Source organism: Gorilla gorilla, chromosome 8 (assembly GCF_029281585.2).
Source record: "Gorilla gorilla gorilla isolate KB3781 chromosome 8, NHGRI_mGorGor1-v2.1_pri, whole genome shotgun sequence".
Classification (NCBI taxonomy): domain Eukaryota; kingdom Metazoa; phylum Chordata; class Mammalia; order Primates; family Hominidae; genus Gorilla; species Gorilla gorilla.
In genome coordinates, this window is record NC_073232.2 from 139666278 (window position 1) to 139681314 (window position 15037).

Below are 15037 nucleotides of genomic sequence, written 5' to 3' on the forward strand. Positions count from 1 at the left end.
GAAAAAGCTGCCCAGCAAAAATAATATTTTCAATCATGGAGCTATTTTCTGTCATCTTTGTGAGGCTCAGTAAAATGCTGCACAACTTCCAGAAATTCCCATTTAGTTGTAACAGTATTAGAACATGAGTAATCTTTGTGTCATCAGTGTTGCCGAGCTCCTGTTTGAATAATCTCTTCACACTGCCCATGCCAGTAACCGGAAGCCAGTAATTGAATAGCCGGGTGAATGTCAGCGGCTTCTGCCACTTGGTGGAAAGGCCAATGTATTTTCCACTGTAATATGAATGTGAATGAGTTTGGTAGCAATTCTATCTTGTGTATTCTTTAATTCATTAGGATTTTATTTGTTGGTTTGTTTCTTTTTGCTTTCAATGTCAAAATAATTCTTGCCTAAAGAGGAAATATGGCACAAGAGGCTTCTGTTTCATTGAATCCAGACCCAAAGATGGTCTCAGAGGCCATGGAAACCAAGATCCTTGACTCCAGGAGCTGTGATTATATTGAATTTCATTCCTAAAAGCCCTGCAGCAAAGAGATTCTTCCATAATCCCCTTTAACCAGATTAAACAGGACTAATTTTGAGGCCATGTTCCCAGAGTCCTCTGGAATTGCATGCAGTCCTAAAGTCACTCTTTAATCTGTGTCATGTAGACATAAGGAGCTGCTGCACCTGTCTCAGGCATCAGCAAGGTGTCATGGCCTGCGATGGACAGTTCCCCAGCCAGGCAGCTCCAAGTGAGTGGCTCTGGGTCCTCCAGGCTCATGAGTGTTTCACAGGAGCTCCAAGGTCAGCAAGCCCCTTGCTTGACAGACGTAGGAGGATGTGGAGGTTTTTGAATGTGGGATGAAGTGCCACCGATTAATTAGTGTGTAATTACGTTTCCAGAGCAGTTAGGCAAGAGGAATGCTCTATACATAAAGATATGAATGTGTCTGAGCACAGGGACTCAAGGCTGAGTGATGGATCGGGAGGGACCAGTCACTTGTAGGATGTCAGCATGGGCGCCTAGAGCCCCAAGGGTTGTGCGGTGTCACGCTTCTCTCTGCTGAACCTTGCCTGTTTCATCTTCTTAACCATGTTTTCCACCCAGATACAGTCCAGCAACTTTCTCCCACCCACCTTCCCCTGCACATGCTCAGGGGGTAAGGTGTGGTTGCGCAGTTTCATCAGATTGGCCCCGTCCCAGGGAGAGAAGGCAGAGACAGTCTGATTCCTTGGTGCCCTCTGCCTGCAGTATCTTCTGAGCATTTTTTCTTTAAATACAGGAGAAACTAGAGCACTCTGGGCAAAGAGCAGCACTGTACTCAGGTTTATTTTTAAAGGGTCAAATAAGCCCTTCTGCTAATGTACTTAGCAGGCCATGTCCCTAGATTTCAGATTTCACCCAGCTCTTGATAACCTCGGAGCCCTCCGTCAAGGTAGTGAGTGGTCTGTGCAAACCTTTCCACCCTGGCCCAGCCTCCTGCTGCGCTCCCACAGAACCCTAGAGCTCTTCTGGTATATAAAGCATGGTCCTGGATGTCTGGCAAGTGCAGGCTGATTTTATACATTATAGATGTATAAAATTATAGATGCATTAGAGTAAGAATAGTAAATCTCACCCAAAACAAAAATTATGCATTCCAAACCAAATATAATTGGCTTTTGGATTAGCTACTACTGGGATCCTTCTCTCCATGATCTTTCAAATAGGTGCCAATAGCCTATGGTTAACTGTGGCAGTGAGTGGTAAAAGCAGTGTTTCCTTTTTAAGTTAATTGAATTAACAAGACGTGAATATCGCTTCGAGCACAGCCCCCTGACTCCGTCACGTCAATTTAACAGCAACTTTCCGAAAGGCCTTCTATTCATAAGTGTTCTCTTGTTTCATGTTCTCAGAGGGCTGCTGGTATCAGACACTGAGAGACTCTGTTCAGTATTTTCAGTTGGACACCCTGTGAATATTTTTGGAGCAATATTAGTGATTCAGAAAAGAGAAGAAAATATAATGGTTTTGCTTATTACGTGAGTGAGCCTCTGCCACCTTTTGAGCAACACAGTAAACCCTTGCTAATTTTATCCCAGCCATAGAGAACCTTGTTGCAAATCACCAGACAATGTGCATTTATGAGGAAGATAATAAGCATGATTTTTATAAAACCAGCTCTGCTCTATCAGCAAATGTACTATCTCCAATTTAGTGGGACAGGATCATTTAATTCTGATTATAGTAACAGTTCACAGCACACTAGCGAATCAATTCGAGTGTATTCTGTAAAAATTAACGAGGATCCTGGAATTAGAGGCTAGCTGTGGATCTCTGGTACTGAATCCTTGCTAATAAACAGATCAGGGTGGCCAGGTGTTTGTGTAAATTACTTAGTTTGGACTAGGGTTAGTAAAATTAGAATCAGCTATGTTGTGATTTACTTACCACTCATCCACCTTTTTTGGAAATCATTAAGTTTATCAGTCAGAATTTGATCAGCAGCATACCTAGGTAGCTGTTGCTTCCTCATTGCCTGTGTTTGTGACAGCTAGATTTACATGGAAGCAGAGAAAACATGCCGTTTTCATAACCTACACTCCGTGTTCAGATCCCTTCGGCTTGACCATTGATGGGCGTTTTAAATGCCTGTATGTTTGCCCATGTCAGGAGAAGGCACATTTCTCTGCATTCTCTGTACCTTTCTTGTTGTCTGTACTCATTAAACATACATGAAATTGAATCATGTTTTGATTGAATTTAATTTAATTTTGTGTCTCTATTATTTGTCCTGAAGCATCAGCCCTCATCAAACATTTAATCTTTGAAGTCTGTCTGGATCATGGCACCATCTGGGAGATGGCACTGCCTTGAAATGCCAACTTTTGGGCTACTACCAAGCGATCTCCCTTGTATGTGATTCCAAAAAGAACTACCTTTTGCAGAATTCTTTTCTGTAAAGGGCAGGATAGCAGTGGTTAGTATCAAAAGGTTGTTATTTTACAGTAAAAATCGTTAATGTGAGATTTCAAGAGAAAAAAAATCTAAAGCAATTCATTCCTCCTTCTTCAATAGAACCATCTGTCTATGCTGCTAAAATCCTTGAACTTCTTAGGCCAGACAGAATCAAAAAGAAGTGTTTATTTGAGGGAGGAGACCATGGAGAAGATCAAGAAGAAAATTGGAGAGATTCACTAAGGTCCGGGTTCTGGGGATGTTGCTGAGTCCTTGATGTCAGGCAAGAATCAATACTTCTCTCCAGCCCTGAAAGCCTTTGTTTCATCTGTAGCTGTGGCTTTGGGCAGTGTGTACTGATCGAGGACAGGCAGGGCGTCTGTGTCCATTTGGAGGCCCCTCCTTGGGTTTCACCATTCCTTGCTAATTGCTTCTCAGGGGGCCACAGTCAGCGTCTCCTGCAGGGGCATCCCCAAGTCTCCGGTGCCCACAGTGTCTGTCACAGGCACTCTGGATGAGCAGTTTTCACGACTGGGCTTGGCTTGGCCAAGAATGCAGGTTGTGATTTATCAACCCTCTAGACCGCTCCTTTGCTGACATATTAAGCCCTCTCCAGCTTTATCCAGTCTAAGCACTTTAATCCAATCTAAGTTGGTCTAAGACCAACTGTATTCAGTAGTTTATGTGCACACAGCACATTCATTCCATTAGAGCATCAAAGGCACTGTTTGAGGTTTTGGGGCTGGCTAGAGCAATGACCAAAGAAAAATTCTTCCTCTCACTCAGCTTAAATTCCACTGGGATCCTAATAACAGCGGGTGGCTTGAGAATTGTTGCCTGAGAAAGTAGGTGATTGAACATGGCTTTAGAGAGATCCTGGAGACCCTTGCATACATGCCCATGGCGTACTTGCTTTCTGAACCCTGGATTCAGCTTTCTTCAATTCTTCCTTTGTCCATCTTCCTTCAGTTTAGAGTGTGTATGTCTCATCTTTATGGGAATGAACAATCTCACAGCCCCTCCTTGCTACTGGCACAAGTTGATGGTAACCTCAGGGCCCCCTGCAGCATGGCTAGTCACCAGGCCGGAGTCCCAGTACTCAGATGGCTATGAACTCTGCCAGAGATGGGGAACTGGGCAGTGAGGATGGGGAAAACATGTCCATTGTTATCGAGGTTTTTTTCAGCCTGATCAGACACTTGAAGACATTTTAGAGATTTCCACCCCCCAGAATTTAGAGTTTTTCTAAAAGCATGGATCTGAGACATAATTAGCTGGTACTGGCGACCCTTCTGCACCCTGATTCCCAGGAAATTTAATCAGAAGCTTTGGGGATGGAGGATAGGCTGGAGATGGACCTTCTTGAGGTGCCTGCTGGTCTGTCTTTAGGGACATTGCTCCTCTTGTTCTTTAGAACATTTTTTCAACCAGAGTGAGGTATTTCACTAGGATCTATCAAGGAATGGCAGCTAAGTGGCCCCTAGGATGTTTTCAGATTGCCGAGAACTCTTCACTGGCAGGGGAAACACCATCTGTTCATTTCAGGAACCAACAAGCTATTTTAAATGTTACGTGTTTGTAGAGATGAAGTTTGAGACTTTTTTTCATGCTGCGCTTTGATTTTTTTTTCCCTCTATGGTTTCCTTGTCTTTCTTCCCCTGGTTCTTGCTCCTGCTATCAGGACGTGCATGTTCAGGCTCCATTAACCAGAAAAGGAAATGAGAGGTCCCCCTGTGGCAGGGGATCATCAGAAACCTCCAGGGGTTCTGTGTTGGCAACTCTTAAATGAGGCTTCAAAGGCAGAGGGTAGCCGTCTATGATGATCTCTCTTGCCGATTTATGTTCTATTGACACTCAAGTCATAAAATGAAATACTCGCCATGCTGATTATTTATGCTTCCTCTGTTTAATTATAGTTTGAAAATGAGATCATCACCAAGCTGGATCATGAAGTCGAAGGAGGCAGAGGAGACGAACAGTACAAAGTGTTATTTGATAAAATGTAAGTGTTGATTAGCAGTGGGATTTATGTCTGAGAGATACAGAGACAGAGAGACCGTAATTAGACTACAATGAACTTTGTAACCCAGAAATAATTAAAATGTGTTAATAATGGAAAATAGTTAAAATTGCACCTCTGTTGAGTTTCTTTTTCTGACTGTGATTAACAAGGTGTGTATAATTATTTTTCAGCCTTCTGGAGCACTGCAGGAAGCACAAATACCTTGCCAAAACAGGAGAAACTTTTGTAAAACTCGTTGTGCGCTTAATGGAAAGGCTTTTGGATTATAGAACCATCATGCACGACGAGAACAAAGAAAACCGCATGAGCTGCACCGTCAATGTGCTGGTGAGTGAAAGGTTAATCACGTTTTTTCAGTTTTCACAGCACACCAGAAACTGAAGCGGGGATTGCCGCAGCCCTTATCTATGACAGTCAGCCACGAAGCTTTCCACCGCAGAACAATCTCCTTTGCTTGTTTCCTCATCTGCTGCAGGGAAGGAATCATGAAGTCGTCCACTCTGAATAAGTCTGTAAAATTGTCCCATCTCTGGACGTTTTAACATCGCTCCTCTTGTCATTGTGAATGATGACTCACCGTATCTTGCAGCCAGGGTAGTACCTCATGGATTACAGCCTTAAGGCTTTGTGATTAGGAGACTATAAACGCGTGCTATGTAGTACATAGGCTGAATGGTGGCCTCAAAGGTAGAGCAATACCCCAGTCCTTAGAACCTGTGAATGAGACCTTATTTGGAAACAAGAGGCCCTGCAAATATAATTAAAAAGAATCTCAGATGGGATTATCCTGGATTACCTGCAAGGGGAGGGGAGAGGTACTGACTCCAATGACAGGTGTCCTCATAAGAGACAAAAGAGAAGACACAGAAACAGGCTAGACCTTGTGAAGATGGAGGCGGAGATTGGAGGGACCCAGTCTCAAGCCAAGGAATGACTGGAGCCACCAGAAGCCTGCGGAGGCCAGGAAGGATCCTCCCCTAGAGCTTTCTAGGGGAACGTTGTCCTACTCACCTTGATTTCAGATTCTGGCCTCTGGAACTGTGAGAAGAAACATATCTGTTGTTTTAGGTTTATGGTAATTTGTTACAGCAGCCACAGGAAACCAGATCTGGGCACCATGGAGAACAGACGCCTGGGCGACCTTGGCTGCTGCCATCTGTCTGCCTTTTGCATTCCTGCTATTGCCCTGATACAGCTGGGTTCTGTGGACACCCCCTTCCTGATGTCATTGTGGTCCCTAATCTAGGAAATCCATTACTACCAATGAGCTTTTGGGAAGCTTTACCACAAGCTCAGATCCCGGCCAGCCTCATGGCTCTCAGCAGCGTCGTGATTCCCACAACCTGGCTCCAGAGCTCTCTGCTTCTCCCTTTGCTGCTTCTCTTATAAAGAAACACAAGGGCTGACTCGTGGCCATAGTAGTGCTTTCCTCAAGTTTCCTTGCCTGTCCCATGGCAGGAATGCGAGAAAACACTACTACTGCTTTGCTCTACTTACCTCCCTTCTCTGCGCAGCCACTGGCCTCTGGATTTCAGAGTCGCCAACAACATGTGGATACATAGTCCTCACTGCCACATCCACCCCTTGTGTGGACTTGTGGGTGCTTTATGCTCATGGAAATGGACTTTCATGCCAGGAGGAACATGACACATCATTCACTCTTTAAAAAGCCAGAGTTGTGTGGATTAAAAAGATAAACGAAAAGCAATGCTTTCACTTTTCATCGACTATGGTATCAGTGCTGGATCTGTGCTTTGCCATGAGGAACTTCACAGCTGAAAGCTCATGAGCAGTCTTCGCCCCTTCATTGCATGGCTGGACAGCCTGTTTAGGCTAATGATAAACATTTCTGTAACAAGTTTTCTTTTCCTTAAAAATCTAAATATAAGGGACCAGTTTTTGGTCCAGCATGTAAAGAGCTTGCAAATTGTCACTCCCGTCCTCACAACAAGAAAAAAGCTGAACAAATTGAAAACAATCAACAATTATTAGTTCCATCTTCTTAGATCTGTAGATAAACTTCTGAACCCAAAGTCAGAGAAACAGGAGGATACAGAGAACCACAGAGTGGAAGCCCAAACAGAAACCACCACTGGAGCCAGTACTAGATTCGTTTTACCCAGTCCATCATATTCACTTTCAACGCATTAGTACAATGCACGCTAAAGACAAAAACACAGTGAAGGAGCAGAGCAGGCATTAGAACCAGACTCTGATATGGCAGAGGTTTTGAAATCATCAGACCTGCAATTTAAAACAGCTATGATGAATATCCTAAGGGCTCTAATGGGAAAAGTAGATAAAACATAAAAGAAGGTGGGTAAACTATGTAGAAACTCACAGAAATCATCAAAAAGAAATTCTGGAAATCTAAAACACTGTAACAGTGTGAAGAATGCCTCTGATGGTCTCATCAATCAACTGGACACAGAATCTGTGGGCTTGAAAAATCTGAATGTTTGCAGATGCATCATGGTGTCTTAGGCTACTTTAGAAATTACTGGTCTCTGATGTCTGGCCCTGAGGTCTGGGCTGTGGCTGTGTTTGTCTTTATATTCACCTGGAGACTGACCAAGTGGTACAGCAGCAAGCTCTGCCCCAGGTCAGTTGGTCTGATCTTACAGACAGAAAAGAACCTGGCGCTTACTTCACTGTCTTCTTGCATTCTGACCAACGTTCAAAGTAATTTGTTGTCGTGGTGCCAATATGATTGACGTGAAATAGGAACTATTATTTTTCTATGGGAAAGAAATGGAGAACTTTACCAAATCCTTCCCTACTATGGACATAACTTTATAGTGTTCCTTCTAATCCTTAAGGGGATCTAAGAGGCTGATAAGTGCCCAGAAGGAAGAATTATCAATAAGTTTATTAGTCTTCCAACTTTGATGATTGAGACTTTTATTTGTTTTAAGCAAGATCTCTTATGCTCACCAGGACATGAAACAGTGGAGAAATGGTGGTGTGCTCTGAATATGGGCTCTTACTACCTGAATCTAGGGTCAGGAAACAAACTGTTGTAATAAAACCTACAATCACGGTTTCTAATGTGAACCTGTGTTCCTCTTTGATTCAGAGCCAGACTCAGTGCCCACGTACTTTTACTGTGTTCAGCACTTGCTCAGTTTTAACTAAGAAACACACCCAGGGTTCTCAAGATTATCTGACATTATTAACTTTCTTCAAATGGGAATGTCCTGAATCATTTGATGAAAAATCAAGTGTTCTGCTCTTAACCATTTCCTGGGGATGATAAAATGGATCCCAACTGTCACAGTTTTTTCATTTAGAAAATAAATCTGTGGAATAAAGGGAAACAAGAAACCAGAGTTTTAAAGATAGGTAGATAGGTGTCCTAACCATAGATACTCACTGCCCAGCTCAATTTCCTGGTCAGTTTTTCCCTTTTCTCCTGGTACTTTTATTACAGAAACAGAGTGTAATAGAGATGGGTATGTATAACCATCTCTAAATGAATATAGATGTATACATATTGGAGATGTATAAAATATACTCTGTTAGTCACTAAGAAGAAATGAAGCCTAAAGTTAAAAAATTAAATTAATAAAATAAAGATCATAGAATTTACCAATGCTCTGTAAGTCTGTTGCCAAGTTTCCTTTAGAACCAGCTTCGTGGTTTCTTACAAAACACAGTCAGTAGAACATTGTAAGTTGTGTAGGCTCCTTCATGTCCTATTTTCTTGCCCTTAAAAAAACAAAAATAGGTCCGGGTGTGGTGGCTCACGCCTGTTGCACTTTGGGAGGCCAAGGAGGGAGGATCACTTGAGGTCAGGAGTTTGATACCAGCCTGGCCAACATGGTAAAACCCCGTCTCTACTAAAAATACAAAAATTAGCTGGGCATGATGTTGGGTGCCTGTAATCCCAGGTACTCGGGAGGCTGAGGCAACAGAATAGCTTGAACCCGGGAGGCTGAGGTTGCAGTGAGCCTAGATCACACCACTGCACTCCAGCCTGGGCAACAGAGGTAGACGGTGTCTCAAAAAAAAAAAAAAAAGAAGAAAGAAAATGAAAAAGTAAGAGACGCAGCAGTCACTCTGCTTGGCCACCTAAGTCCCCAGGACGTCTCCTGCAAGGATGTCTGCATGTATGTTGGAACTTGGATGTATATTTGTAATTCTTTAACTAGAATTTCACTGACAGCTCATAATCGAGCATCTTTAATTATTGGTCACTAATGTTGCTGAGTGTCACTTGGTGCTTCTGTGCAGTCATCCACACGTCCCATCTCTGTGACTGGTAGACGCGTCATTACTTTGCACATGCTGGTTACCTCTCTTCATAGCCCCTTGACAAGGCTAATTAAATGCAGAGTGGGGTCCAGTATTTTTAAAATCTTGGTATCTGTTTTAGTCCAAAATGGAAATATGATGCAGATGTCTGCATTCTAAAAGATCAATGCCTAGCGGTGGATTGGAGTTGGGGGGCCAGTCCCAATGGGGTTCCTCTGGGAGCTGAGCTGCAAGCTTGGCACAGACATCAGTCAGCGCTGGTGTGGGGGGACTTGAGAGACAAGGCTGCCTGCGGAGCCCAGGAGTGGGAGCACCGCGTGAACCTTTACATAATAAACACAAAGGTTTTATATAGAAATTGGGATTGGAGATGAGTGTACTTCGGTTGTGGAGAGGTTTTGAAGTCCTAGGAAGGGAACAGGACTCAGCACAGGCAGAAAATAGAAGACATTTCGTATCTCCGAGAGAGGAATGAAGGTCGCATGATATTCCCGTTGTGAAATTGTAAAGAAAAATGATCAAAACCTTAGAAAGGATTAAAAATACGAGTACAAAAGGGGATAGTGTGAAACCGTAGCTTGTAAATACTGGCAACTTTGAGTTGGAAATGAAGGGCTTATCCTCTGCCTTTGATGCAGGTTCTCTTTGTTGCGACAGTGAGTTGTCAGCTGAAAATATCCTCATTACTGAGCCGTGTCATATGAGCTGGAGGACAGTAAAGTGTCAGAGGCAACAGAACTTGAAAATCCTGGTGCATTTTTCTAAATGTGCCCCCGCTTATTTTCTAGACTTAGTTATCATTTCTTTTCAGAGACATCAATTGTGGAAGCAATGCTGGGTTTTGCTCATGAAATTAAAGAGCCTATGCCATTTCTTGGATAATTGTATGTCTCTGTAATGACGATATTCACTAGTTACTTCAGGCTCGGATTCTAGAGGGCTAACATCATTTTTACGTGCTAAATTTCACATTGAAAGTGACTCTGATGTTTCCTTACCTTAGGCCTTGTGAGGTGACTTCTGTGCCTCTCTGGTGGCTCCTGGGTGAAAAAGATTTTAAAGTGTTTATGGAGATGTTCACCTTAATAAATATAATTTTGATAGAAATGTTATTGCTCAACCAGACGATATTTTCCAGTAAATATGTAGAAATAATCCATTGGTTTTAATCTACTAACTAAGCTTTCTCCATCAGTGTTTATACACAGGGGGCTTTTTCAGAGGCAGCCCTTTTTTTTAACTGTGGTTTGGAAGGTTTGTCTGTCTGGAACAGTGCTATCTACCAGAAAGTTCTGGGATAATGGAAGTGTCTTGTGTAGACTGTTTGATACAGTAGACTAGCCCCATGTGGCTGTTAAGCACTCCAAGTGTGGCAAGTGCAGCTGGGGAAGTGAATTATTTATTCAATGTTAGTTAAATTTACTTTACCTTTTAATATATGTGGCTACTGGCTAGTGTATTGCATAACTCAGGTCTGTATTATCATATTGTCTTTGTAGCTCTTGCTGAGGCTGGGCCCAGAAAGCTTTAAATCATGTTGATGATGCTTATTTGCTTATTCCCAAATTTGGGATATTTATTTATGTATTCATTTATTCTGATGAGATTACTATGGCTAAGATATCATGTCTTCATGTCTTTTTGGGCAATACCTTGTTTTAATTGAAGACAAGCGACTTTCAAGTGACAGAAGTTGATTTTAGTCATCACAGTGTTCAGTGTAGAAATGTAATTGTGTTTGACTAGCAAAAAAAAAAGTGAAGAACCGTGTAAGATGGTTTTGCAATTTATGTGAATTTATGGTTCTGATCCAGAGAGCTGGGTCCATTTGGCTGTGTTTGACACAAGATGAAGTATCTTGAATTTTTATTGTGCGTGTGATACCTTTTGTGGAACAGATTTCTTAAAACAGTATTATGGTTTAACTTTTCAGAATTTCTACAAAGAAATTGAAAGAGAAGAAATGTATATAAGGTATGTATGCATCACGCTTGTCTGCATGTTAATTATAAATAATAACATATGTTGTATGTTTACGTATGCTAAGAAATGTGTTATAGCCACAAAGGTTAATTTTGTAGAAAATTGTGAAACGTATAAGGTAGAGTTTGGTGGAGCTCCCAGATACATTCTCAGCTCTTGCGTAGCTTGTCCAGACCAGTGCAGAGTTCTTGGTGGTCACCATTAGCCAACTCAGAAGCAAAACTACAAATAATTGTTTCACAGCGTTTTGTACCTGTTGACCAACTCATGTGGCCCTTTTGCAAAAAGATGAGCACATAAATTTTAATGTTTCACAGTAAGTTATATGATCCAGTGAGAAATCCAGTTATAACTTTACCAGACATAGGAGAGTTATAATTTTTCAGTCTGCTCTTAGGACGCCATAGTCCCGTGTTTTTTATGTCTTTCTTCCATGAAGAAGAGAAACATTTTGCATTGCCTGCTCTATTTTGCTCCCTTACTCGCCTTGCTCCCTGGAGTGAGGGACTGTGATTGAGCCCTTCTCTCTTGGTTAATTCTAAAGTCTCGTGTCAAATAATTAGCAAGATTACCACTCTGGAGACTAGGAGAAGGATGTAACCTACACAGCATGAGTTTTTAGTGATGTGTTTATTACACTGAGTGTGATTGTCTAATTTTCTATTTCTAAGATTGTTTTTACTTCTCCTTTTTAAGAACATACTATGTGAATTTAATAACTCAGTTACCTTTATTTCTTTATGGCAAAGAAATTCTTTCGATCACATTGACTGTAATCATTGGAGCTCTTTATTCTGATGGATTTGTATTTTTATGGATTTTTTTGTGCATTTGGACTCAGTAGAAATGCAGGAAATCACAATCAAGTATTGTGTGTTTCATTAAAAATGTTTAAGGGAAAATGAAAAGCAATGAAAAATTTGAAGGAAAATTCTACCTTTGTGTATCATCTTTATTTTTTTCCTGAGTTTTTCTTAGTGCTTTCTGTACCAAAAGTTTTTAAGGCATTTTGAATTATGAACATTGTAAAAAGGAAGTGTAGCCATGATTTACTGTTGAACATAGAATTTAGCTTTTGCAATCCTCAACACAAATTATTTAGTGACATTTTAAGGACATACCTCTGTTTTATTGTCTCAGGTATTTGTACAAGCTCTGTGACCTGCACAAGGAGTGTGATAACTACACCGAAGCGGCTTACACCTTGCTTCTCCATGCAAAGCTTCTTAAGGTAATGTCAATTACCAGTCACTTTGATGATTCTATTGTTATAAATTCTAACAGTATTCAGAATTGTATTTTTCCATGGCAAATTTTAGTAGGCCTATAACTTAAGGTTTTATGAAATTGACTAAATAAATGGAAGGATATGAACAAAAATATTTAGGAAGTACTTTGATTAGAGATTTGTCCCTGCTGAATGCAGATTTAATTAGATGTCATAGCAGGTGATCACTGAGCATTATAAACTCCCATCACTTGGCTGTGAGCTGACAGCAAGTTAGAGATTCTACAGTTCCTTGTCCAGGACTACAGGACTCCAGGATGGTGGAGAACAATATCAAGAAGGAATTTTCCTGGTAGAACAGCTAAGAGATAGGATGAGACATACCCCTAATTGTCTTAGTAAAGAGTTAGGGACCAGATCATGACTTTTCACTCTATCAGTTCACGTTGAGACCTCCTGCTAGTGCTCTCTGCCTGATTCTTCTAAAGAGTGTTGCTCCTAGCACATGTCTGGCATGACAACTGTCTACTCTTAGTGGTTCTTTTATTACTCAGATAGCTTCAGACATTGGCTTTCTTTGTTTACAGTGACGTGTGGATGGATGGATGGATGGATGGATGGATGGATGGATGGATGGATGGATGGATGGACAAATTGCTATACAGCCTCTAGTTTTATATTTCACAACTTCAGTAAGTTATTAGATGATCTTGCTCATGACATCCTTATAAAAATTTGAAAAATTATGAACTGGATAAATAAGAACAGTTACAAGAATTAGAATTTAGTTTGCTGGCATTCCACAAAGACTGCTCATTCAAGGAGTCATGTTTCCAAATCCAGGCCAGCCTCCCAAAAACCAAAAATGTAATGAAAGAAAACCAGAGAAAATTACATTAGATGGGCATTCAGTAGTGTCAATTAGGTAATAGGAGTTAAGGAAGACATTGTGTTATGGAGTAAAACTCTGGTAAGACTCTTTCCATCTTTGGCCCGATCCTGAAATTCCTGATAGTTTCTGTGACACAAATATACACAGGCTGACCTAGAGACCTGCGAGTATGGAAATTTGCCTCTGCCTGGAAACAGCAGTGTCTGTTACAAATAAAACACACAAAGCTCAGCTCAGTCTGGAGGGGCCTCATCAGTTGTCCTCCTGAGGCTGGCTGTCTGAGGACCCATTTTGCCCCGTGCCACGTGGGCTCTCCCAAGGAGCATAATTTATAAGGATGGAAATTTCAGTTGGTACATCTGATACCAGCTATCCCACTATGAATTCTGATGGCCTTCATTTATTCAAAACTCAAATTTCAGTAACAAGGTGTTTTTTGCAAATGTGAAGATATTTCTTTCACCCCAGGGAAATTAAAATGGGGTTGACAAACTGCTCACTCAACCCTTACTCCGTCTCTCATAGAACGTAAACTTTTATATGCATGTGTGAATGTAAAACATATATATGTGCATAAAAGCATCATTTGTTTAATCATTGGATTTATTGAGTACAGATGGGTTTGTCACAAACTGCATGATGGTTTGTTTCACAACTCAAATCGATAGGCCCAATTGCATTGTTGTTTCCCCTGGGCTTCTGAATTTTCCAGTTTAATGGGGAATCCTACATAATCTCTCTCCATATCTTTTGCCCCATTACATTTTGCAATTTTTTCTAAATATGTTTTGATATTACTGTAAATGTGAATTCATGCTAGTTAATCACCTCACCAAAGAACATGATTTATGTTGTTGCGAAAATTCTTCAGTATGACAGATATATTATTGTTTGTTAACTGAATATCCTTAAATAGAATCTTCTTTTTTGGTTAGGCATATCTTTCGTCAAAACCAAGAGCAATAAAAACTTTAGTTTTTTGCCTAGCAATCAAATTATTACATCTCCATGTGGAAGTGGAAGGTAGAGAGGATTTTTGCTTCCCTAGTCCATGTTTTCATTTGAAAAAGTGATTTAAAAATGCAAGGAAGTCATTTGGATTCTGAACTTGCTTGTTCTTAATTTATTTTATTGTGGTTACATTTCAGAATCTAGTTTTGCTTTTATTCTCCATCCTCCAATAAAAGTAGACCAATTATGTTGTACAAACTTCAAAGTTAAAGAGTTTGTCCAATTGTGTTGGAGATATGCAAGTTCAATTTTAAGGTGAAAAATCTTGCAGACTGCTTAAAGGCTTCTCACTCTTGCCTGACCTTTCTGGAAAGGCAGAGCCATACAGGGCTTGTGCCCTGTGCCTAGGAGCCCTGATGTCCAGCGGGAGGTGCTCCCCAGCCCGTGGTTTCAGGAAAGTGGGGCGGGACCTTTGCTAAGACAGTAAGCAGCTGACGGAGCCTTGCCCCGTTGCCTGGACCCCAGCTTCCCACTTAGTGCCTTTGCAGCACCCTCCCTGGCCTGGCTGAAAACAGGGTCAAGCTCCCTCTCCTAGGGCCAGCAATAGGCAAGCCCATGCTCACCATGTCCTCCCGTGAGCCTCCAGGCTGCCCAGTGGGAGCACATGCCTCCTGCCCGTAGGTGCCCATGGAGTCTTTTTCACAGTGTTCTTTTTCTTGTTCTGTTTTTTTTTTTTTCCTTCTTCTTCCTGTAGAAGGGTCTTGCTCTGTTGTCCAGGCTAGA

General features: G+C 41.4%; 1 protein-coding gene across 2 annotated transcripts in view; it reads left to right on the forward strand.

The window, feature by feature from the left end:
- The window catches only part of DOCK1 (dedicator of cytokinesis 1), a 565813-nt gene that overhangs the window by 480130 nt on the left and 70646 nt on the right, over nt 1–15037 (forward strand). For both annotated transcript variants that reach the window (XM_019035115.4, XM_019035114.4), the window contains exons 34-37: nt 4840–4925; nt 5117–5273; nt 11134–11174; nt 12324–12414. In XM_019035115.4, the coding sequence (XP_018890660.2) occupies nt 4840–4925; nt 5117–5273; nt 11134–11174; nt 12324–12414 (375 nt within the window). The remainder of the gene's footprint in view (nt 1–4839; nt 4926–5116; nt 5274–11133; nt 11175–12323; nt 12415–15037) is intronic.